We start from the raw sequence: 25,224 nt of genomic DNA, 5'->3' as shown, positions 1-25,224 counted from the left end.
AGAAGACCAAAGGCCAAATCTCATGTCAGGATGGAGGTCAAGGCTAAAGGGAAAAAGCTGAAGATTTTGCAGGAGTCCCACTTTCTGCAGGACGCAGTCCATTAACAGCTCCTATGTTCCGATGTTACGGCACAACTCCAGGACAGAGTAGAATTGTGATTTGTGAACTGATCCAGGACTGCAAACACTTAATAAGTGACTCACAGCACGACTCATGGAGTAAATTAAATATCTTGCTAACACTTGCACTGCCACGAAATTGAAGGAAAATAACAAAAGGAAAAAAAAAGAAAGAAAGAAAAAAGTCATTTGTATGGTAATTTCATGGCATTCAATGCAACAGATTAATGCAGTTTAAAGCTTTGTAGAATCAATTTCTACTTCCAAGCGTTCGAAAAATGAAGATAAATATTTAAAAAACAAGAAACCTATACTGCTTTTTGCAGAAACATTTTCTACCTTTTTCTAGATATTTTCAATAAAGTTTTACAGATGCCAAGCACGGAGAACATTTTGGGAGGCCTTTATCACAATGGCAGACAAAACAGAATAGAAGTGTGTTGGTGTGTCAACGGTGGCAGGATCAGGATAGGGTCATGGCGCACTCCCCACCCCCTTAATCATTGGATCCAGGGATGTCAACAAGCAGGCTGCACAGCATCTATCGTTGCTAGGATGCAAGCGTTGAGATTGTACAGCGTTATTGGTTGTACTGGTGCATGCTGTGGACTGCACCATAACAACCAATGATGTTGTGCAGCCCAGTAGCATACACACAAAGATAAAAATGGACAGAGGATACACACTACTGCCTCAGTGGCACCGGCACCCCCTCCCATGCCCCCACATGTGTCTCAACTGACCTCATAGGCAGCATGGCTCTGGACCACTGAAAATATTTTAAATGGGAGCTCTGCCTAACACAAAAGGCCTGATCCATAGATCCACGACAATTTACCACATGCACAATGTGTAAATCAAGAGCAGTGTGCATATGATGCCCAAAACAATGAAAAAAGCACTGCTCAATTGCTACTCTAAACCTGTGTCAGTCAAATCAGCATGTGAACAGACTAGTGCAAGACTGACAATATCGGCTCGTCAGGCTCCAACAAAATGGTGACAATCTGCACACAGGCACCAACTCCCTGTTGCATAAATGTAACGAGATGGGTAAAAGATGGCTTCAGTTCCTATTCTCTGCACTGCTAGAGAACTCCTCAGACATGTTTTGCACAAGCAGAGGGGAGGAGTACAATGAGCTAAAGTTCAACTTTTGGGTGGAACTCCACTTTAACAGAGCATGCGAGAGCACAAACCAAGCCATGAAGTCCAAAGAATTGTCTGTAGACCTCCGAGACAGGATTGTATTGAGGCACAGATCTGGGGAAGGGTACAGAAAAATTTCTACAGCATGAAAGTCCGAATGAGCACAGTGGCCTCCATAAATGGAAGAAGTTTGGAACCACCAAGACTCTTCCTAGAGCGGGCCGCCCGGCCAAACTGAGCGATCGGAGGAGAAGGGCCTTAGGGAGGTAACCAAAAACCGATGGTCATTCTGACAGAGTTACAGCATGTCTCTGTGGAGAGAGGAGAACCTCCCAGAAGAACAATCATCTCTGGAGCACTCTACCAATCAGGCCTGTATGGTAGAGTGGCCAGATGGAAGCCACTCCTCAGTAAAAAGGCACATGACAGCCCACCTGATGTTTGCCAAAAGGGCACCTGAAGAACTAAAGGAAAAAATTCTCTGGTCTGATCAAACAAAGATTGAGCTCTTTGGCCTGAATGGTAAGCATCATATCTGGAGAAAACCAGGCACCGCTCATCACCTCGCCAATACCATCCCTACAGTGAAATATGGTGGTGGCAGCTTCATGCTGTGAGGATGTTTTTCAGCGGCAGGAACTGAGAGACTAGTCAGGATCGAGGAAAGGATGAAAGCAGCAATGTACAGAAACAGCCTTGATGAAAAACCTGCTCCAGAGCGCTCTGGACCTCAGACTGGGATAAAGGTTCATCTTCCAACAGAACAACCCTAAGCACACAGCCAAGATAAAGGAGGGGCTACAGGACAACTCTGTGACTGTCCATGAGTGGCCCAGCCAGGGTCCAGACCTGAACCCGATTGAACATCTCTGAAGAGATCTGAGAATGGCTGTGCACCAACGCTCCCCATCCAACCTGATGGAGCTTAAGAGGTCCCACAAAGAAGAATAGGAGGAACTGCCCAAAAATAGGTTTGCTAAGCTTCTAACATCATACTAAAAAAGACTTGAGGCTGTAATTGGTGCCAACGGTGCTTCAACAAAGTATTAAGCAAAGGCACTGTATGTACATGGGATTTTATTTTTTATTTTTTTTTATAAATTTGCAAAGATTTCAAACAAACTTCTATCATGTTGTCATTCTGGGGTATTGTTTGTAGAATTTTGAGGAAAATAATGAATTGAATCCATTTCGGAATAAGGCTGTAAAATAACCAAATGATGGAAAAAGTAAAAGTGCTGTGAACACTTTACGAATGCACTGTATGAAATCACAAGGCTGGATAAACAGGATTACAATTTTAATCCATAGTCAAATTAGTTCGCGACCGCAATATGTATATATAGGTTGCAGTTTGCAAGTGGGTTACCAGGATCGTGGTTGCAGATACCAGCGAAAGTTAGAGTGAGAGGAATAATTATCGTGCTAGACCTTCTCTGTAATGCTAAACTGTTAACCTGTAAAGATGTTTAAAGCATCGCCTATGGAGATTTTTAAGTACTGTAGCTCGTCGCCATTTCACAAGCTTGTGCAATTTTAAAATGTGACAATGTTGGGTATTTACGCGCCGTAACATTTTTCACATTACGTAAAAAAATTGGGGTAACTATTGTGTTTTTATTTCTTTTTTTTTGTTCATTAAAAGTGTATTTTCCCCCCCAAAAATTGTGTTTGCAAAACAGATGCACAAATACCATGTATCATAAAAAATTGCAACAACTACCATTTTATTCATTAAGGTTTTTGCAAAAAAAAAAATGTATAATGTTTGGGGGTATTAAGTAATTTCCTAGCAAAAAATACGGATTTAAAACCTGTAACCAAAAGTGCCAGAAAAAGCCTGGTCTTCATGTGGTTAAAGTGGAAGTCCATGCTAAAACAAAAATCCCTGCATCTATAGACACCCACATTCTAATGCCGCGTACACACGATCAAACTATCAAACAATCCGCCCGTGTATGGGCTCCAGTGGACTTTTTTTTACCCAAAATTCCGGCGGACTTAGAAAGTAGTTTTGACTCAAAATTTGTAATACGGCCGTCTGTGTGCATACTCCGCCGTACTTTTGAAATTAACAGACTTTTCCCGCACAGAGAAAAGTCCGTTCATTTTGAGCGCGGCTCCAGGTAGCCGGGACTAGCGAAGGAAGTCAATGTCGAGATTGGCACGTTGCTGGCCCCGTCACCTGGTATGGACTTAAAGGGGAAGCCCTACGCCAAAAAAACGGGTCCATATCAGACCCTTATCCGAGCACGCAACCCGGCCGGTCAGGAAAGGGGGTGGGGGACGAGCGAGCGCCCCAGCCGTACCAGGCCGCGTGCCCTCAACATGGGGGGGTGCTTTGGGGAAGGGGGGCCGCACGGCGCCCCCCCAAAGCACCTTGTCCTCATGTTGATGAGGACAAGGGCCTCTTCCCAACAACCCTGGCCGTTGGTTGTCGGGGTCAGCGGGCAGGGGACTTATCGGAATCCGGGAGCCCCCTTTAATAATGGGCCCCCGGATACCGGCCACCCACCCTATGTGAATGAGTATGGGGTACAATGTACCCCTACCCATTCACCTGTGAAAAAAACGTAAATAAAACACAACACACAAGAGTTAAATATAATTTATTGCACAGCTCCGGGGGTCTTCTTCCATCTTGGGGGGTCTTCTCGCCGGACTCCTCCGCTATCTTCTGCTCTTTTGCTAGCTCTTTTACTAGCCCGGCTTCCTTCTTTGTCGCCGCCGCCGTCCGGGGGTCTTCTTCCGACTTCGGGGTCTTGTTGTCCCCCTCTTCGGTTCTTCTTGCCGGGCCTCCGCTACTTCTTCCAGCTCTTTTACTGGCGGTGGCCGAGTCTTCTGTCGCCTTCTGTTCTTCTCTTCTTGAGATGTTGTCACTGTCTCTGGCCGTAATGACAGGGACGTGTTGCGTGGCGACTTATATAGGGACAATGGGCGGGGTCACCCGTGATGTCCCCGCCCATTATGATGTCACAGTCCCAGCATCCTCTGGGACTGTGACATCATAATGGGCGGGGAAATCACCCGGTGATGTCCCTATATAAGTCGCTGCACGCCGCGTGCCTGTCATTGCGGACAGAGACAGCAACGAGTCAACATCTCAAGAAGAGAAGAAGAGAAGGCGGCGAAGACAACGCGACAGAAGACCGGGCCACCACTAGTAAAAGAGCTGGAAGAAGGAGCGGAGGCCCGGCAAGAAGAACCGGCGGCGACGAAGAAGAAAGCCAGGCTCCTCCCCTAGTAAAAGAGCTCGCAAAAGAGCAGGAGACAGCAGAGGAGTCCGGCGAGAAGGCCCCACCAAGACGGAAGAAGTCCCCCGGATCTGTGCAATAAATTATTTTTAACCCTTGTGTGTTGTGTTTTATTTACATTTTTTTACATTGTACCCCATACTCATTCACATAGGGTGGGGAATCGGTATCCGGGGGCCCCCTTATTAAAAGGGGCTCCTGAATTCTGATAAGCCCCCCTCCCGCAGACCCCGACAACCAACGGCCAGGGTTGACGGGAAGAGGCCCTTGTCCTCATCAACATGGGGACAAGGTGCTTTGGGGTGGGGGGGGCGCGCGCCCCCCCACCACCTTAAAGCACCCCCCATGTTGAGGGCACGCGACCTGGTACGGCTCGGGGGGGGCTCGCTCGTCCCCACCCCTTTCCTGACCAGCCGGGTTGCGGGCTCGGATTAGGGTCTGATATGGACCTAGGGGGGACTTCCACGTTGTTTTTTTGGCATAGGGCTTCCCCTTTAAGTCCATACCAGGTGACGGGGCTAGCGACGTGTCAATCTCGCCGCCGAAGGCGGCGACATTGAATTCCATCGCTAGTCCCGGCTACCTGGAGCTGTGCTCAAAATGAATGGACTTTCCTCCGTGTGTGTGTGGGCAAGTCCGTTCATTTCAAAAGTACAGCAGATAGTCCGGCGGACCTAGTCTGCCGGAAAAGTCCCTTGTGTGGGCAGGTCCACTCGTTCGGACAGTCCGGTGGACTTTGCGGCGGTTTGTCCGCCAGACTAAGTCCGCCGGATAGTTTGATCGTGTGTACGCGGCATAACACTAACCTTTCTAGCCCTGTAAAGATCAAATCGCTACATATACCTTTTTTGAAGGCGATCCAACCCAATCTCCAGTGGTAGAAGCTCTACAGGAGGATGCAGCCAACAACGGCTGTGAAATGAAAGGGAAGCGACGTCACCTATAGTGTTAACTATGGGGCTTCCGTTGTTGGACGTGTCCTCTGCACCCGCATCCACACCGCAGATGACAGCTCAGTGTGGAATCGGGTCGGATCGCCTGTACAAAAGGTATTATACTGATTTCTTCTTCACAGGGCTAGATAGGTTAGTGTTAGATTGTGGATATCTATAGATGCATGGATTTTAGTTTTAGCATAGACTTCCACTTTAATTGTGTCTGTTGGAAATGCCTGTAAACAGGGGAGAATTCCATATCTTCCCTGGTAGCTTCCTATGCTTGATGCCCGTTCAACAATTATGATTGCCTTTCAAGTTTGATTAGGATCAGCATGTGATCCCCTCAGCTTGGCTTTAATAACTACCTCAGTAGCAAGGATACTTTTTGGTCTCTGTGCCATTTGGGTTTTTCTTCAGCCTGATTTATTTTGGGTGTGAGGATCCCTATTGGAATTGCCGCACCATATTTCCTCATTGATTCCATTAACAATTAATTCTCAGAGAAAAAGACCCTTTTTGATTAAATAGTTTGTCTACTCTGCATTCCAAAAATGGGCATCAGCACACAGATGGGCCTCTGTGCACATAGAAATATGTAGCTTTGTTTTTCTATTTTTGATAATTACTTCGCAGCTGTGTTTGTCTCCACACACACACATTACTCCTGAAGAAGCTCTGCCGAGCAAAACATGTTGAGAAACTGGTAGCAACTGTGCGCAAATATGTCTGCAGTGTATTAATAGATTGTTCTAAGTTACAAGCTTGTTTTTATGTAATCTGTGTGTTTGTTTCTATAGGTCTCTTTAAAATTTTTTGTAATCCAAAAATAAAAATCATATTTGTATTTTTTTAAATACACTATTTCAGTACTACTATTTTAATGTGATACACACCTTTAATGTCCTGAGGTATGTGACCTCTAGTCCTCCTCTTTTCTTTGTGTATATATTAATTTCTCTGGATAGAAGGCTAGTACTGATTTACAGTTCAACAAGCACTGTAGATATCGTTGCCACAAAATATGGGAAATAATATAGGTTGCCCATATTAACCAACCAGATGCACAATTTCATTTTATAACCTGTGTAAAAAATACAAATTTTCAAAATGCAAAAGGAAATGTCTGTTTCTTTCACACTCTTTTTTTTCCTGTGCTTATTAATGGACTACATAATATGCACGGCTTAGAGGCGTCTACAGCTCTGGCTGTTGAATGAAGCTTTGTAGCAGTTACTATACTCTTTATTTTTTATTTTTTCATCTGCACCAGAACACTTGTAAAATCAGCAGCAATCCAGAATATCAAACTGAAATGACAATTCTCTTTGTCCAGTGAAGAATTGTGAAGTAGTAATAATAGCAGAAAACTATTTTCTGTTATTTAAAACTACTTGCAGGATTCCACCTTACCTTCAGCTCACAGAATAGGAGATGGTTTTCCATCCGCAGGAAGCTTACGCCCCCTAGTGGCCATTTTAAAGTATACACATAGCCAAGATTTTGAGAGCATAGAAGGATTAGAGCTCCTGTCAGATCTTATCGCTGTCTGTGTCCGCACTAATTAGATTCACCCTCTATATTTGCACACAGCAAACATGGAAATTGCTGAGGTCTGCTGCAATATATGACTTTTATAGCTAAGGGGATTTAATAATTCCTTAATGTTAAAGTGGACCTATTTTAAGTTCTCTTACTCACATCCTCAATCTCTGCCTCTCTACTGACAATTTCCCCACCCCTAAAAGAAGTACTGGTGACCCCCCAAACCTCATGTTTAAAAATGTCTTGCTGGAACCCACCTTTCTGAACAAATTAAAGGATAAAACAGCAAATTAAATAAACCAAAACAAAAAACAATTAACTGCAAGCAGAAATTTATTAAACATATGTGCTTAAAAAAAAAACGCTGCCAGCTAACACATAGTAAGTGATTTCACAACACTCAGCGTCACAATATAAACGACAATAATTAGAACAGCACAACTCAAACAACAGATGCTCTCACTGCTCATGAAAAAAGTGCAAAAAAAAAAAAAATAAACATTAAAAAAAAAAGTCCAAATCCGCTTGATAATATAAAAAAAAAAAAAAATCTACAAATATATTGCAAATATCAGCATGAAAGTCCAAACAATGGTTCAATCGCCACTGAGATAACGTGAACATCATGTGCCTTGTGTCTCCACCACCCGTGCAAACTGGAGGCTCACCTTACGGCTATGACCCCCCTGCAATACCAGTAAGGTCATAATACACTTTGTTCCCTTCAGGGAATGCGACTCCAGATACCACGTTGTAAATCCTCACTGTTAATACATATAAGCACATGAATTCCCAGATGCAGAGGGTGTACATATAGGAGCAAAGAAAAAGCACGCACAAGACCTAGTGTTCTCCCCTCTAAGAAGCGAAGCTTAGGATGACCAGGCCATTTTTTGTGTATTTGGCACTGTGTTATGCCGCGTACACACGACAGGACTTAAGTCCGACAGACTTTCGACGGAGTTCTGACAGAGTTCTGACGGACTTTCTGAATGAACGGACTTGGCCACACACAATCACACCAAAGTCCGACGGATTCTAACGTGATGACGTATGACTGGACTAGAATAAGGAAGTTCATAGCCAGTAGCCAATAGCTGCCCTAGCGTCGGTTTTAGTCCGTCAGACTAGCACACACACGAGCGGATTTCTGGGTCCGGCAGAGTTCTGTCGGAAAAATGTTCCATTTCTAAAGTCTGTCAGACTTTTGCAAATCAAAAGTCCGCTGCAGCCCACACACGTTCGTATAGGGATGAGGACACTGAACATTGAAGCAGGGGGATAGGGATGAGGACACTGAACATTGAAGCTCGGGATAAGGATGAGGACACTGAACATTGAAGCTTGCGGATAGGGATGAGGACACTGAACATTGAAGCTCGGGGATAAGCATGAGGACACTGAACATTGAAGCTCGGGGATAAGGATGAGGACACTGAACATTGAAGCTCGGGAATAGGGATGAGGACACTGAACATTGAAGCTTGCGGATAGGGATGAGGACAGTGAACATTGAAGCTTGGGGATAAGCATGAGGACACTGAACATTGAAGCTCGGGGATAAGGATGAGGACACTGAACATTGAAGCACAGGGATAAGGATGAGGACACTGAACATTGAAGCTCGGGGATAAGGATGAGGACACTGAACATTGAAGCTCGGGGATAAGGACACTGAACATTGAAGCATGGGGATAAGGATGAGGACACTGAACATTGAAGCTCGGGGATAAGGATGAGGACACTGAACATTGAAGCTCGGGGATAAGGACACTGAACATTGAAGCACGGGGATAAGGATGAGGACACTGAACATTGAAGCAGGGGGATAGGGATGAGGACACTGAACATTGAAGCTTGCGGATAGGGATGAGGACAGTGAACATTGAAGCTCGGGGATAGGGATGAGGACACTGAACATTGAAGCATGTAGCTCAGGATAGGCACTACAAGTCCCAGCAATGCAAAACCTACTAGGTAACAAGGGAAGTATTAGTGTTGTAACGAACAGCCCAGTGTTTGTGTTGTGTGTAACATCACTTCCGTAACATTATGTGATGGTTTCGCTGAACTATATTGCCGAAACTATGTTGGAACGCACGGCGCGAGTGTTTGGAACGCATCGCGCATGCGCAGTACGCAACAACGTGGCCCAGTGTTTGTGTTGTGTGTAACATCACTTCCGTAACATTATGTGATGGTGTCGCTGAACTGTATTGCCGAAACAATGTTGGAACGCACGGCGCGAGTGTTTGGAACGCATCGCGCATGCGCAGTACGCAATAACGTCACTTCCGCAGCATCCTGTGATAGGCAGCAAACTGTGACACTACACTGGCAATTGCGCGGATCATGCAACGAATGAATTTGTACACAAATTCAATTTATATAATTTTTTCCCTACAAATAGGAGGTTTTTTTTGGTGGTATTTGATCACCACTGGGTTTTTTTATTTTTGCGTGATAAACAAAAAAAATAAAAAAAAGGAAGGCCAAACATTTAAAAAAAAAAAAAAAAGGGAACAATATTTTTCTGCTATCAAACATATCAAATAAAAAATGCAAAATCTAAATCTAAAAATACATTTAGGCCAATATGTATTCTTCTGCATATTTTTGGTATAAAAATCCCAATTAGTGCATATTGATTGGTTCGCGGGAAAGTTCTAGCATCGACACTGGAATTTTTATTTTTACTCTAGTAATAGCGGCGATCAGCCATTTATAGCGTGACTGCGATAGTATGGTGGGCAGCCTAACTTTTTTGACACTTTGTGGGAACCAGTTACACTAATACAGTCATCAGTGCTAAAAATATGCAGGGAAGAGGTTAACGTGCAGGGAGCAGTCAATGGATTAAATGTGTGCCTAACCACTGTATATGTGTGTACTGTGAGGTGCATTTACTAAGGGATGTGCTGGTTTTTATTGCCTGCTTTGCAGGGAAAAAAAAGAAAAACAGCACATCCCCCCCTGACAGGACAGAGCTCTGTCCTTTCTTACTCCTAGGTGATCAGCAGATGCCAGCCAATGGATGACCATCGACACCCTCTGATAGCCTAGGAGTAAGAAAGGACAGAGCTCAGAGTATGTAAACAAGGTAGAGCTCTGTCTGGTCAGTGGGGATGTGTCAGCTTTTTGATCACAGCATAGCCGCTGAGCCCTCTATCCGTAAAAGCAGAATCAAGTATATATACACGTTAATGCAGTTAGCGAGTAGTCAAACGAGGAACATATACCATGTTTCAAAATGTGAATTTAACCTTTAAATTCAAAATACTAACAGCAACCACAACTCGGCCCCCAGGTACATTACTAACCTGGTCTCAATATACCAACTAAATCGTTCTTTGTTCCTCCAAGACTTCCTGCTCTCTAGCTCCCATGCTCATCTCCAGGACTTCTGAGCCATGCCCACCCTATGGAACCTTTACCCACTCTAGCTTTTTTTGTTGTTGCTTATGAAAGTGTTCACCATTTTTTGCAGAGTCTTAAGGTGTGCTGATAATATAGGAAGGGGGAGTAGACTGGAAAAAGTACAACACGAGGCAAAATAAACATTTTGGAAAGGGCTATTTTACCTGCCCAAGAGACTGTAGCTTTGGATAAACTCTTAGATAGTTCCGAGAGTTTACTGGGCAATAGAGAGTAGTTTTCCTTGAAAATGTGGTTGCCAGGGGAAGTTAATCCAATACCTAAATATGTTATCTGGGATGAGTGCGCCCAAGAGAAAGAGGAAACCTCTGAAACTTGTTTTTGTAATGATGGAGGGAGTCGAAAAGGTAGTATAGATGATTTAGATTTGTTTACTTTATATAGGGTGATGGAACCAAACTCCCTTAAAATAGTTTGTAGCGTCGGTATAGAGAAGAGGGGATCAGTTAAGGCAAGGAGTATGTCATCCACATATAATCCAGTGATGTGTTCTTCCTGACCAATTGTTAGTCCTTTAATGTCATTGCAAGTGTGAGTAGATTCTGCAAGGGGTTCATTAACAAAAGCGAAGATAAGGGGAGAGATTGGACAACCCTGTCTAGTACCATTGGAAATAGTAAATGGGTCCAACAACATGCCAGAGATCCATGCTTTAGCGCTGGGGTTGGAGTATACGGCTTGAATAGCTTGCCCGAATGAGCCAGTAAGTCCATTTCTGTAGGACTTTAAGCCCCAGTGCACCCGATCAATCGCCTTCTCTGCATCCAGGGAAAGAAGCAGAGAAGGCATCTAGTGATCTGGAGACTGACATAAATAAACCCTACTTGGTCACGGTGCACTAGGGGGGGCCATAAGAGGTTGTAGTCTGTTGGCTAATAATTTGGCAAATATTTTTATATCGCTATTTAACAAGGATAGTGACCTAAAAAGTTTGCGGGGTCTAAGGGAGGTTTTCCAGGTTTGGGTATTGCTACAACGAGCGCCTCTAGAGTTTCCCTAGGGAAGGAGCCCGTTTCAGTTGCTTGGTTAGCTACTATGCTAATATATGGGGATAAGATGTCTGAGAAGGTTTTGTAGTATTCATTGCTGTATCCGTCCGGGCCAGGAGCTTTATTGGCAGGGAGCTTGTAGATAACTTTAAGCACTTCTATAACCAAGAAGGGTACCGATAGAGCGGTTTGTTGGGAGGGGGAGAGTGATGGGAGATTAACCGAATCCAAAAAGGTCTTTATTTGGTCCTCTGTAGGGGGGTTGAAGTCTGGGGATTCCTGAAGTTTATAAAAGGGAAGAATAAAATTTGCTGAAAAGCATTTGCTATCTCTAACAGGTTGTTGATTGTTCCCTTTTTTGGGTCATTAAGGAAGGAAACATTAGGTTTCCTCAGGGATTGCTTAATTTGCCTGGCTAGTAGTGTGCCCGCCTTATTAGCCTGTGTATAAAAATGCTGTTTAGATTTTTTAAGTGCATATTCATGCTGTCTAAGTAGGTAGTCAAGGATTTGCCACAATTTGTTAAGTGTTTGAGCTGTGGCCGGGTCTATTGTCGTTTTATGTTATTTTATTTTTTTAGGGTATGGATCTGCGTCAATAGATATGAAATTTCTTTGGCTCTCCTCCTTTTCTCAACCGCACCCAGTTTAATTAGTACACCCCTCATGACAACTTTATGTTTTGTGCCATAGTATAAAGTTATCTGTATCTTCAGTCTCATTTAGCTGGAAAAAGGTTCTTGTTCGACTTGTTCCTTGTATCTGGGGTTGGTAAGAATCAGGCGCCAAAGAGATGTGTTCTTTTTGAATGGAGAATCAAAAATCTCAAGAGAAGTGGGAGCATGGTCTGACCATGTGATAGAGGCAATCTCCGTTTTGGTGACGTGTTGTAGTGCGAGTTTATCTACAAGGAACAAATCAATCAGTGAGTGGGATTGTTGTAGTTTAGAGAAGAATGTGTAATCCCTTTCATTCCCATCTAGACATCTCCAGGCATCAAAAAGATTTTCATTTGCGATAAATGAGGGTAGGGAAGATGTTTACGGGACTTATTAGAAGAGTCTAAAGTGGGGTTTGAGGTCCCCATAAAGTATATCACCTTGGGCATATTTTTCTTCTATCTAACCCTTCGAAAGAAAGAGCTTTGATGGGTATTAGGCACATAAATGTTCATCAGGGTAATTAGGCTGCTATTTATGGTAGCCTGTAAAATAATAAAGCGACCAGCAGGGTCCAAGTAGGATGAATGTAACTGGAATTGTACCGAGTGCTTGATGGCTATCATAAGACCTTTTGATTTTGTTTCAGCATTAGCAAAGAAAAGGTGTGAAAAACTGTTGTGTTTACATGTGGGAGGCTTGGACTGTTTAAAATGCGTCTCCTGAATGCATAAAATGTCTGTATGAAGACGTGTGGCTTCCTCCCATAGTGCAGAGCGCTTGTAGGGTTTGCTAAGGCCTTTGTTAACCATGTTTTTGACTGGTAGTGCTTGGCGATGTCTATTGGGGAATAGAATACAGAATATATAGAATGCAGGCAAAATTGTGAAGCAAACTTGTGTAACTTGTGTAATTTGGTACCTCAGAATAAGTATACAGATAAACTTAAAAGGCAACATCACAAAAAGGATATGTTTATAATATAACAGAGATACAGCTGGTTTTCCTGTAGGCAGGAAGAACAAAATTGAGTATGCTTAGTATACTCATCAGGCAGAGGTGTGGATTAAACACCAAAAATCTAGGAGTCACGAGTCACCTCTACCTCTTTCTTTTGATGAAAGTGAGGAGGGATTTATCCATCCATTAGATGATTTAAGGAGGGTGATACAGAATGAAGTAGATGGAACTGTCTCCCATGCTTTTGAGATGTTGGGCGGGTCGTTTCCTTGTGGTGGTCAGAGGAGTGGTTGCTTTGAATCCTCACTGAGTAAGGTATCTGATGCCATCCTTTGGTGTCATTGTGGGGATAGTTGTATCCTGATAAGTCACCAAGAGCTTTGTGGGGTGACCCCAGCTATACCCGAAGTTGAGCGTGCAGAGTCTCTGTTACAGGTCTGAATTCCCTCCATCTAGCTGCAGTGGCTTGGGAAATATCATTGAATATGGCAAAGTGTGAGAATGGTTCTGGCAATGTTTTCAGTTTCCTGACTGTGGACATCAGCATGTCTTTTATAGGAAAAAAAAAAAGTGTATTCTCGCGATTACGTCATGTGGTACTGACGCTGGGAGGAAGCTTGGTTTGACAAGGCGATGTGCACGGTCAATAAGTAGCTCCTGTTTAGTAACAGATGGGAGCATTTTTTTAAAGAGGGATTTCAGATATCCAATCAATTCCACCTGCGTTATGGATTCGGGTATGCCCCTTATTTTTTTATAATTTCTTCAAGATCTATCCTTAATATCTGCTAATTTATCTTTAGTTTTCTGAATTTTTCTTGATTGGTTCTGGTATGTATCTACCAGATTGTTGTGAGCAGAGACAATTTCACCCACTTTTGTCTCCAGATAATCTGTGTGTTCAGTGATCTGCATTATTTGGGATTGGGTATGGGAGATAGATTTGTCAATGTTGGACTGAATATCTTTGTATAGGGATTGACTTTTATCCAATCCTGGGGCCTTTTACTTTAAAATTTCTCCAGACTTCCAAAACTCTTTAGCTCAATTTCATAACAATGAAAAGAAGTTCACAGCCTCCGATCCTCCAATTTTTTTTTTCCATTCTCTCACTCCCCCCTCAACAGACCTCTGTCCCTCCCTATCTAAACCCCAAATCATCCTGCAATCTCCCCACCCCTCCCCTCCTTCCTTCTAAGCATTACCTTTCCCATTAAAAAAATGACAACACAGAGAAAACTATCCTAACAATGCATTCCCACAGAGATTCCTAGATTTGATGTCATGTAATTCTAGGAGAAAAGAATGTAAGAGCTCAAATGATGTGACTGAAACCTATCTGCTACAGGAAGTCAAATGGTGTCCCCATATACATCTGATAGATATAACAATAAAAATCTGATAAATAATAATAAAGATCTCATAGTTAAAACATAAACAACAATAAAACATAAAACAATAAAATCAGTTCATACACTTCACATCAAGTCATCTGATTATTCCCTACAACACAGAGTGGTTGATTAAAGTGGTTGTGAAGGCTCAAATTTTTTTTACCTTCAGGTAAAACAATTTCCATGTGCAGCAGCCTCCCCTAAAACTTACCTGAGCCCCATCTCTATCCAGTGATGTGCATGAGAGCCTCGGCTCTCCTGGGTCTCGCTCTCCTCATTGCCTCCTGCTACTGTCAATCACAGCCAGTAAGCCAATGAGGAGAGAGCAGGAGCAGGGCCCAGAGGTGCTCTGTGTGTGAATAGACACAAAGAGCAGAGGCTTGGGAGCGAACCTGCTTGGGTGCTCCGATAGCAAGAACTAGGCAGCAGGGAAGGGCCTGGAGCACTGGCAGGGGGACCCGAAAAAAGAGTAACGGGCTGCTCTGTGTAAAACCACTGCACAGAACAGGTAAGTATGACATTTTTTTTATTTCCCTTGAACATAACTGGGTATTCACAGTTAGGCTTCTTGTACACTGGAGCTGGTAAATGGTTGTTTAGGAGCAGTTGGGTGTTTTTTTCAGCTGCCCCTGAACTCTCCTCTGTGTTATCTTATAAGTACATGTACACAGGGTTGTTTATAGTCATTTCTAGGCAGTTGAGATAAGAAGCATTTTTTGGAAAGCAAAAAAAATAAAAAATGCCTTCAGGACAGATGTTCAGAGGCATTTGAAACAACAAACTCCTGTAACAGCTTGTAAACAAGATAACTCGCATTTAGCCGCATTTCGTTACAGAAGTTTTCAGACCATTTAAAAAAAAATGCTTCTAAAAACAAAAACAATGCTTCTAAATGCGGCATGTAAACGTAGCAAAACTGACGTTTTTAAACATCGGTTACTATCTGTCAAGTTAAATTGTTCAGGAGAGGTTATAAAACTTTGCATGTAAATTAAGCCTAAAGGTGACACTAAATTCTGGTTTAGAAAGAAAAAATATTTTCATTTATCAACTTAAAAAAGTACTCATTGCTCTCAGCCTCCTCCAAATTCCTTTGATTTTGCTGCTGTGATCCGACTTTCTGTTACAGATTGACTATGTTTGTTCTCCATGGTCCTATTATATGTAGGGACGTAGTCCCAAGATGGACTGTGGACTTTATAGTGTGCATAAAGCAGTGCACGACAGCAAATAACATGCATTGTTCTTCACAAAAAAGGAGAGTATTGGGAGCTCAGAGAGGATACAAAGAGGCAGAAAAAACACACAAAAACGATAGCATGAAAAATGGATTACAGGGCCATTAGCCACTTGCAGACTAGCAATGTACCCATGTATATTGCTAGACTTCAAGTGGTTACCGTATATACTCGAGTATAAGCCGAGATTTTCAGCCTCTTTTTTGAGGCTGAAAGTGCCCCCCTCGGCTTATACTCGAGTCATCGCTGTCTGCCCGCTCGATCAGCGTGTCGAGCAGACAGACAGCGGCCATTCTATAATTCAAAAGCCGCGCCTCCGGCTCCGCCTTCGCCTGTGATAGGCGGAACACTGAATTTCCCAGCAGCCTGTGTTCCGCCTATCACGGACATCGTATCATCCTCGTACTACGGACGAGGATGATACGATGTCCGTGATAGGCGGAACACAGGCTGCTGGGAAATTCAGTGTTCCGCCTATCACAGGCGAAGGCGGCGGCGCAGCTTTTGAATTTTACAATGGCCGCCGAGGCGCCGACGAAGAGGGCACGGGACGGAGGCAAGGCAAGGCACGGCACGGGACGGGACGGGACGGAGGCAAGGCACGGCACGGGACGGAGGCAAGGCACGGGACGGAGGCTCGGGACAAAGGCTCGGGACACAGGTAGGCTGGACACACACACACACACACACACACGGATGGATGGATACACACACACACAGGGATGGATGGATGGATGGAGACACACACACAGGGATGGATGGATGGAGACACACACACACAGGGATGGATGGATGGATGGATGGAGACACACACACACAGGGATGGATGGATGGATGGACACACACACACACAGGGATGGATGGACGGACACACAGGGATGGACGGACACACACACAGGGATGGACAGGCATGTCTCACCCTCGGCTTATACACGAGTCAATAAGTTTGCCAGTTTTTTTGGGGGTAAATTGGGGGCCTCGGCTTATATTCGGGTCGGCCTATACTCGAGTATATACGGTATATGGTTTGCCATTTTTTAGAGCTGCTGAATTGCTTTTACAAACAGCGGGAGAAGAGAATGCCCCCCCCCCCCCCCCCAGCTGCCTTTCATGGCTTCATCAGGCTGACCCAATCGATCAACTGGCATGTTCGTCAGGTAGTCACATAGACGAACAAAGACCAAAACCATTTTGTTTGTCTCTATGATATAGGGAACTATCCGGATGTAAACGCCAACATTTTTAAAAAAAAATATAAAAGCATTTAATCACACTGATCCTGGTGTATGATCAAATGCTTTAAAAAGGCAGAGGAGGCAGCTGGGGTCTTTTAGTCCCCAGAACTCTCCATAAAGAGTACCTGTCACGTGCTTATTGCTGATACAACGATGTTTACATTCCTTGTGACACAAATAAAAGTGATACAAAAAAATGAAAAAAAAAAATTTTTTAAGTCCCCCCCCACACAAACAGCGATCGTCCAACACATGAGAGGTATCACCGCGAATGTCAGATTATGGGCAGTAATTCTAGCACAAGATTTCCAGAGTAAATCTAAAGTACTAACCTTTAAGGCTTTTAAAGCGTGTCCTATAGAAATGTATGTAGTTTATAGCCGCTGCACAGGTATGCACAATTTTAAAGTGTCACATGTTTGGTATCTATTTACTGGACATAACATTTTTTATTTTTCACCAAAAACAGAGTTAAAAAAAAAAAAAGAATTATGTTTTAAAATACCATAAGACAAAAAATTGCAGGACCCACCAATTTATTCTCCAGGGCCTCTGCTTTAAATATATGTTTGAGAGTTTCTAGCAAAAAATGCCAATTGTTACATGTAAACAAAAAGTGTCAGAAAAGGCCTGGAGGTTAAGTAGTGTATATTTTTGTATTATTTGGGGAAAATGAGGATATTGTTAAGACCTCTTTCACACTGAGGCGCATTACAGGCTATAGCACTAAAAATAGCACCCGCAAAGTGGCTCTCCTTTTACACTGCAAGCAGCATCTTTGAGGTGCTTTAGGAGTGGCGTATACACCGTTCCTAAAGCGCCCCTGCCCGTTGAAATCAATAAGCAGCACCGGCAAAGCGTCGTGCTTTTAACCCTTTTCCATGGGCGAACGGGGTTAATAGAGCCCCGCTAGCGGCTGAAAATCACCGCTAAAAATAGTGACGCTTTACCGCTGATGCCCCCTATGCCCCAGTGTGTAAGGGCTCTTAAGCTACTTTTATACTGAGGCGCTTTACAGGTGCTATAGCGCTAAAAATTATCACCTGCAAAGCGCCTCTCCTCTCACTTCAGTGTGAAAGCCCAAGGGCTTTCACACTGGAGCAGTTTGCAGGCAGGACGTTTAAAAAAGTCCTGCAAGCAGCATCTTTGAGGCGCTTTAGGAGCCACTCCTAAAACACCTCTGCCCCTTGAAATCAATGGGCAGTGCCGCTGAAGCAGTGATTTTAATTCTTTTTTGGCCGTTAGCAGGGGTTAAAAGTGCCTGGCTAGTGGCCAAAAAAACTTTGTTAAAGCGCCGCTAAAAATAGCTGCGTTTTACTGCCGACGCCCGGCCCCCTCCCCAGTGTGAAAGTGCCCATAGTGTCACTTTTACAGAGCTTCACTTAATTTACTAAGCTAACTAAACACCTTCTATTCATTTGGTAAATCAACTATAGAGAGTTCTTCTTGTACATAAGACCTGCTGGGTTTTTCAATTTCAATCTGCAGGCCAGCTATGATTTCCTAAAATTGCCAAAAAATGTAACTGTCACTTCCTTGTAACCATGGAAACCAGGAGACATCCTGAACATTGTGTACAGAACTACTCCAGAATAACATTTTCTTCACACATGATTGGCACTGTGCATTTGCAGTTGTTTTTCTCTTATTACAACACTGTAATAGCCTTACTTACACAAAATGAATGTCACCCAGGTGTTAGTTCAAAGGAACAACCAAGGGTAAAAATCTTTTGTAGTTTTCTAAAATCCTTGCAATGTACAATATGTACTGAGCTAAAGTTTTGGACACATGAAAAAATGCTGTAAAGTGAGGATGCTTTCAAAAACAATTAACATAGGACTAAAGGCAAAAAACTTTTTTTCTATTTTGGATAGAGTAAGGGACAATCCCTTACTTTATTTATTTTGTCATTTAGTTATACTGTAAATGAATAGCTTTTATTTATCAATTAACCTATAAAGTGCATAAACAGTAAAAATAAATTAAATCATATCAATATTTGGCATGTCTATCCTTTGCCTTTAAAAAAAACAGTATAAGTTCTCCCAGGTACACTTGCACACAGGCAGCTCACTCAGTTTCTCCGTGCGCCTCAGAGCCTGTGCCAGCAGTACCCACCCCTCCACAGCCTGGCGCGCTCGGTGCTCTAATGTGCACTGGATGGGTAAAGCAGAGTGGTGATTAACAGTCTCTCTCTGCTCAGAGAAGACTGAGATCTCAGCAACCAGCGGTCATGAGATCACTCTGTTCTTGGTGTAGAGCCGTTGGGAGATCGATGCTGCAGGAAGGAGTATGTATGTTTATCTCTTTTAGACTCACACTTTTCTCCTTTATCTCACTTCCCACCCTCCATATAGCTAAAGGACAGCCGGAAAGTGGTTCTGTTATCCTGACCGGGCATCATATGGACGTCCAGCAGGATAAGCCGCGATCGTGTGCCAGCGGCGATCAGTGGTGTGGCGTGTCAGTCTGACACACCGCATCTCTGATCTAGGTAAAGAGCCTCTGATGTAAGCTCTTCACCACGTGATTACCTCTACTCGCACTGACAGACGTGAGTAGAGAAGACGATTGACTGCTCTGACTGGGGGGGTCTGGGCTGATTATCAGTGCAGGCCCCCCCCGGATGCCCACCCGTGGCCACCAGGGATACCTGTCAGTGCCTTCTGATCAGTGCCATCTATCAGTGCTGCCTATAAGTGCCCTGAAGTAGCACCTATCAGTGCCCATCAATGCCACCTATCAGTGCCCATCAATGCCACCTATCAGTGCCGGTCAGTGCTGCCTCATCAGCGAAGGAGAAAACTTACTTATTCACAAAGTTTTGTAACAGAAACAAAGAAATGTTTTTAGTTTTTTTTTTTCCAAAACTTTCGGGCCTTTTTTTAGCTGTGGCGCAAAAGATAAAAACCCCAGTGCTGATCAAATCAAAAGAAAGCTCTATTTGTGGGGAAAAAAAATGATAAAAATTATGTTTGTACAGTGTTGCATGACCGCGCAATCATCATTCAAAGTGGACACAAAAAAATTAAACATCAGCAGCTACAAATACCATAGCTGTTGACTTTTAATAGAAGAAAACTCACCTGTCCTGGGATCCAGCGCTGTCCTCCCCCGGCTGGTTTCTTCACCAGACTTTGGGTCCCTGGCACCAGCATCTTTACTATAGGAAGTCGGCTGCGAGTCCTAGCGGCTTCACAGCCAGCTTCCTACTGCGCATGCATGAGACGCACTGCGCTCTGTGAATGGTCCTGCAGCTTTCTGGGACTTGTGACGTGTCCTAGAAAGCTGCAGGGAAACTTACGCTCGGACAGCCTAGGTGATCCACGGGGAGATAGGAGTAAGGAGTAAGTACCTGTCAATACTAGGTCCCCCCCCCCCCCCCCAAAAAAAATAAAATAAAAAAAAATTGTGTTCCAAGGTGTTATAGGATGGGGGGAGGCGAAAGTATGTAACTTCCCTTTTAGGTGAAGTTGCGCTTTGACTAGGAGATGGTTATTAATGATTTTTGAATAATAGTCTTTAATAAATAAATCAAAACAACTTATTTTCAGAGCATTTTTCACAAGCGCAAGCCGTTAACAGAACTGTATGTAACTCACTTTAAGACAGATTTTTTTTGTTTTTTCCAGCAAAGGCAGAGTCACACATTAAAGTCTATACAGACCGCACACTTACGCATAGCACAGTTGTATGGAGTGGAGATCCCCTTGTTCATCACAAAAGTAGTCCCTGGATCAGTCTTCCCAACCAACCTCACCTCTATCTTCTCAGTGAGAGGACTCAGGGATAGCTGCCTTTCCTTTTCTTTATCAAACAGCGCGGAGCGTCTCAGAGAGATCTCACCATTGGATAGTTTAGTGGCTGCAGACACCGTGTAAAACCCTGGAAATAATCAAAATAATGACATAATTAAGCAAACACAATGTGTTTTTATAAAATTAGTGATTAGAAAGGAGACTGTGGGACAATATAAAGTTATAAACCTTCACATTTCATTACCGCAAATATGTCCAGTACTAAGAAATGCCTAAAAATGCCTGAAACATGAGGTCCAACAAATCCCGGTAACGGATCACCATAAACGAAAAAGAAGATAATTGCGCTAATAGACTATAAATAGCTGCAAGCACAATTGACACAAATTCTGATAAAAACACATAATAAACAAGTGCGTCGCTTGACCTTTATGTGGACAACAATTCGATCAAAACCATCAGCCAATACTAGTGATATGAAGTGCCAAAGTGTAAGTAATATTATGTGACCATAAGGCCTTTTGCACACTGCAGCTTGAAAAAGCTCAGTACAGCTTTTTTTCCCTTTATACAGAGCTAAAATAAAGCCCACTAATTGTAATGTGCCCATGCACACAGCCGTGTAAACAAGCGGCGTGCATTCTTCACTAAAAAAATAAGTAGAAAAATCAGAATTTTTGGTCAGTAATTTACACTTCACGCATGCAAATATTGCGTAATTTCAAACAAGTGTGTGTAAATGATCATTTACATAATACAAAACAAGAACACAACAATAAGTTTGCACGCATTTGCGCAAAAATGCACGCACGTATATGCGCGAAAATACGTACAAATACATCCAAAAATAAACACCTGAAAAAGTAGCTGCTCAAAAAGGAGTATCGTGTGCAAGAGGCCTAAGAAGTCCAACAAAAACTTGAAAGGTGAAAGTCTCAATTCAGAGGACCACCATGATGCCCCCCAAAATCTATAAGTTCATATGAGTGACAATAAATGACTGTCTGTAAAATAATCACTCCGTGAATTTCACCGCAATGTAGTGATCCACCATCATGGATAGTGCAGGTACGCTAACCAGAAAGTATGGACCCATATACCCTTCGGTAATAAGTTAGTGAAGCTGGTGTGATTTACAATCACATATGGTAAGACTCATCTGTAGATTTATTTAGGAAACATCTGAGTCTTCCAAAGAAAACAGATATAGGTGAACACCTATGTCAGATTTGACGAAACGCGTCAGTTCGAGCACCTGTTGAGGTTATTGCATGTTTTCATTCAACTCTTTGGAACGCATCTAGGACTGATGATTATTTACAGCGCCATTTCTTCAGATTTTGAACTGATCTGTGAAAGCAGGGGGTCACCTAAATCTGGTTCCTTTGGAAGACTCAGATGTTTCCTTAATAGATGTACAGATGAGTCTTAGCATATGTGATTGGAAATCACATCAGCTTTGTTGACTCATTGCCAAAGAGTATATGGGTCCATACTTTCTAGTAGGCGTACCTGCACTATCCATGGTGGTGGGTCACTACTCTGCGGTGGAATTAACAGAGTAATTATTTACAGACACCCATTTATTGTCTCTTAGCGTGAGGAAAGGAAAGCTAATAACCAGCTTGTGTTGACATCCGTGATCAGCTGTCATTGGACACAGCTGATCACATGGTAAAGGGCCGCTGTGATTGGCACTTTACCCCAATCTGTGATCAGCTGAGTCCCAAGGACTCAGTGATCACAGAGAGCGCGAGAAGTGCGATCATGGAAGAACGTTAATAGACGCCCTCCTGGCAAAGTAAGCCTGCACTGTGGCCATCATTTGAAACTTTTTTTTTAAATTTTGGATAGAGTAAGGGAGGGTTATAACTTCTAAGTCAGTTTTCTTTTTGCCACCCATGTCCCATTGGGGAGATTTACCTTCACTTACTGTCCCATAACCAAAACAGGAAATGAGAGGATATCCCTGCAAATTAAGGGAATCCCCTGGGCAACCCCCCCCCCCAGGTCACCAGAACGGATGTCCCCATAGGAAGGTTTCCCCTCTATTACTGTTCTGTGGAAAAAACTAAATTTGGGATTTTCTTTCACTTTTGGGGATAATGGTAAACAGAACAAATAGAGAGGTTGAATCTCCCTAACGGGGGCACATACAGCAATAAAACCTAGGAAAGAAAAATGTCGCTCTAGGTGACCTGGGGGAAAGGACTCCTCCCATGGGTGAAAGCCTGGCTCACCTGCTGTGCAAATGACATAGAAGAAGAAATTGGTGGCTGCAAACCGGAGCGGCAAAAAGTCCCTTTATTTTTCTTCAACAAAACATGATATGACACCACAGGATGGTAGCAGGTGCATCAGGTACACATTTCACACAGTTACTATATTAATGAATAAGCACAATGTAACTGCGTGAAATGTGTCTACCTGATGCACCTGTCACCATCCTGTGGTGTCATATCATGTTTTATTGGAGAAATAAAGAGACTTTTTGCAGCCAAATATCTTCCTCTATAGCAATAAAACCTGACAGGGGATTGTAATCCTCTCCACTCCAATACTAAAGTTTTGTCTTTAGTTGCACTTTAACCAACTATCATAGCAAGCTTCCTGCCTTCCATATACCATAGTGATCCTCCCTGCCTTCCATATACCATGGTGATCCTCCCTGCCTTCCATATACCATGGTGATCCTCCCTGCCTTCCATATACCATGGTGATCCTCCCTGCCTTCCATATACCATGGTGATCCTCCCTGCCTTCCATATACCATGGTGATCCTCCCTGCCTTCCATATACCATGGTGATCCTCCCTGCCATCCATATACCATGGTGATCCTCCCTGCCATCCATATACCATGGTGATCATCCCTTCCTTCCATATACCATGGTGATCATCCCTGCCTTCCATATACCATGGTGATCCTCCCTTCCTTCCATATACCATGGTGATCCTCCCTGCCTTCCATATACCATAGTGATCCTCCCTGCCTTCCATATACCAAAGTGATCCTCCCTGCCTTCCATATACCAAAGTGATCATCCCTGCCTTCCATATACCATGGTGATCATCCCTGCCTTCCATATACCATGGTGATCATCCCTGCCTTCCATATACCATGGTGATCCTCCCTTCCTTCCATATACCATGGTGATCCTCCCTTCCTTCCATATACCATGGTGATCCTCCCTTCCTTCCATATACCATGGTGATCCTCCCTTCCTTCCATATACCATGGTGATTCTCCCTTCCTTCCATATACCATGGTGATCCTCCCTGCCTTCCATATACCATAGTGATCCTCCCTGCCTTCCATATACCATGGTGATCCTCCCTGCCTTCCATATACCATCGTGATCCTCCCTGCCTTCCATATACCATCGTGATCCTCCCTGCCTTCCATATACCATAGAGATCCTTCCTGCCATCCATATACCAGCTCACTATCTCCCTAAAATGTCCCTCATTCTGAACTTCAAAAGTCGGGAGGTATGCAGTCACTGCTCCCAATGTGACGTCTGAGCGGGTACACTGCCCCAGATGCACGCTGGGTAAATTCAGAGCTGTGCACTGGAACGGACATCACATTGGGAGCAGTGGCGGGACACACGGAGGCTGCAGACATACGCCAACCTTCCTGCTATACATACACAATTAAAGATGAGCTCAGGCGTGTTCACAAACAGCGTGTGCAGAGCCCGCCAGGAAGTCGGTACTGCGGAGAGACATTTCCCCATCTCTGCATCCGTGCATTGGGACATACGCCTGAGCTCATCCTTATACACAATCAAAGCAGGTCAGCAGAACAGCCAGGCAACAAGCATTTTCAGAGAGGTGAGCAATAGCACCCCCATCTGTCTGTTATTAGACATTTCACATTATTATTATTAGTCACTGGTGTCAGGCTGAGACTAGAAGACTTGACCACTGAGGGCTCAGTGTGATCAGCTGTGTGCATCCCCTACTATTCTTCCCCCTGTGCTCCATCTAATATCATCCCCTCCTCCCCCCTGTGCACCAAACTTACTGCCCCGTATAGCCCTCAGGCCGCAGATCCCCGCCATCACAGCTCTGCACCGCATCCCTGCCCGGCAAAGTGACATTCAGTGACAACACCAAGCATGTGTGCAATGTGTCCGCTCAATAATCTGTCCCCTACAGGAACACGCACTTATCACCAAGGTTCCGTACTCACTCTAGCACTAGCAAACACACTGTGCATTGAAAGCATACAACCACCAGAGGGCGCTGCTACGCTGCACGTGTGTCAGAAACCACCAGAGGGCGCTGCTGTACTTCAAATGAGTCATTAGAGCAGCCAGTCATAGAAAGGTCATACCACCTAAAAGGCTAAAAACTTCACCAGTTTTTTATGGTTTCTGTTTTTATGCAGGTCAGCAACCTCCCGCAGTATTCTTTACTGACAAAACATGGAAAATTTACTGGCGGAGCACATTTTACTATTACTGGAAACCTGAGAAATTACAGAACTCCTATTGAAAACGAACGCAGTGAATACTTGAACAGTATAAACATGATATGGAAACACC

General features: G+C 43.7%; 1 protein-coding gene across 1 annotated transcript in view; it reads right to left on the bottom strand.

The window, feature by feature from the left end:
• MRPL39 (mitochondrial ribosomal protein L39) overlaps positions 1-24,855 on the bottom strand; it is a 211,353-nt gene extending 186,498 nt beyond the window's left edge. The window contains exons 1-2 of the mRNA XM_077480042.1: positions 24,702-24,855; positions 20,594-20,800 (exon numbers count right to left, since the gene is read on the bottom strand). Of these exons, the coding sequence (XP_077336168.1) occupies positions 20,594-20,800; positions 24,702-24,777 (283 nt within the window). The 5' untranslated portion in view covers positions 24,778-24,855. The remainder of the gene's footprint in view (positions 1-20,593; positions 20,801-24,701) is intronic.
• Positions 24,856-25,224: the final 369 nt, after the last annotated feature.

Source organism: Lithobates pipiens, unplaced genomic scaffold (genome assembly GCF_037356315.1).
Source record: "Lithobates pipiens isolate NorthernLeopardFrog02 unplaced genomic scaffold, aLitPip1_a1.2 Scaffold_16, whole genome shotgun sequence".
NCBI lineage: Eukaryota > Metazoa > Chordata > Amphibia > Anura > Ranidae > Lithobates > Lithobates pipiens.
Note: the sequence above shows the minus strand (reverse complement) of the source record. Positions and strands in the feature narration are given on the sequence as shown.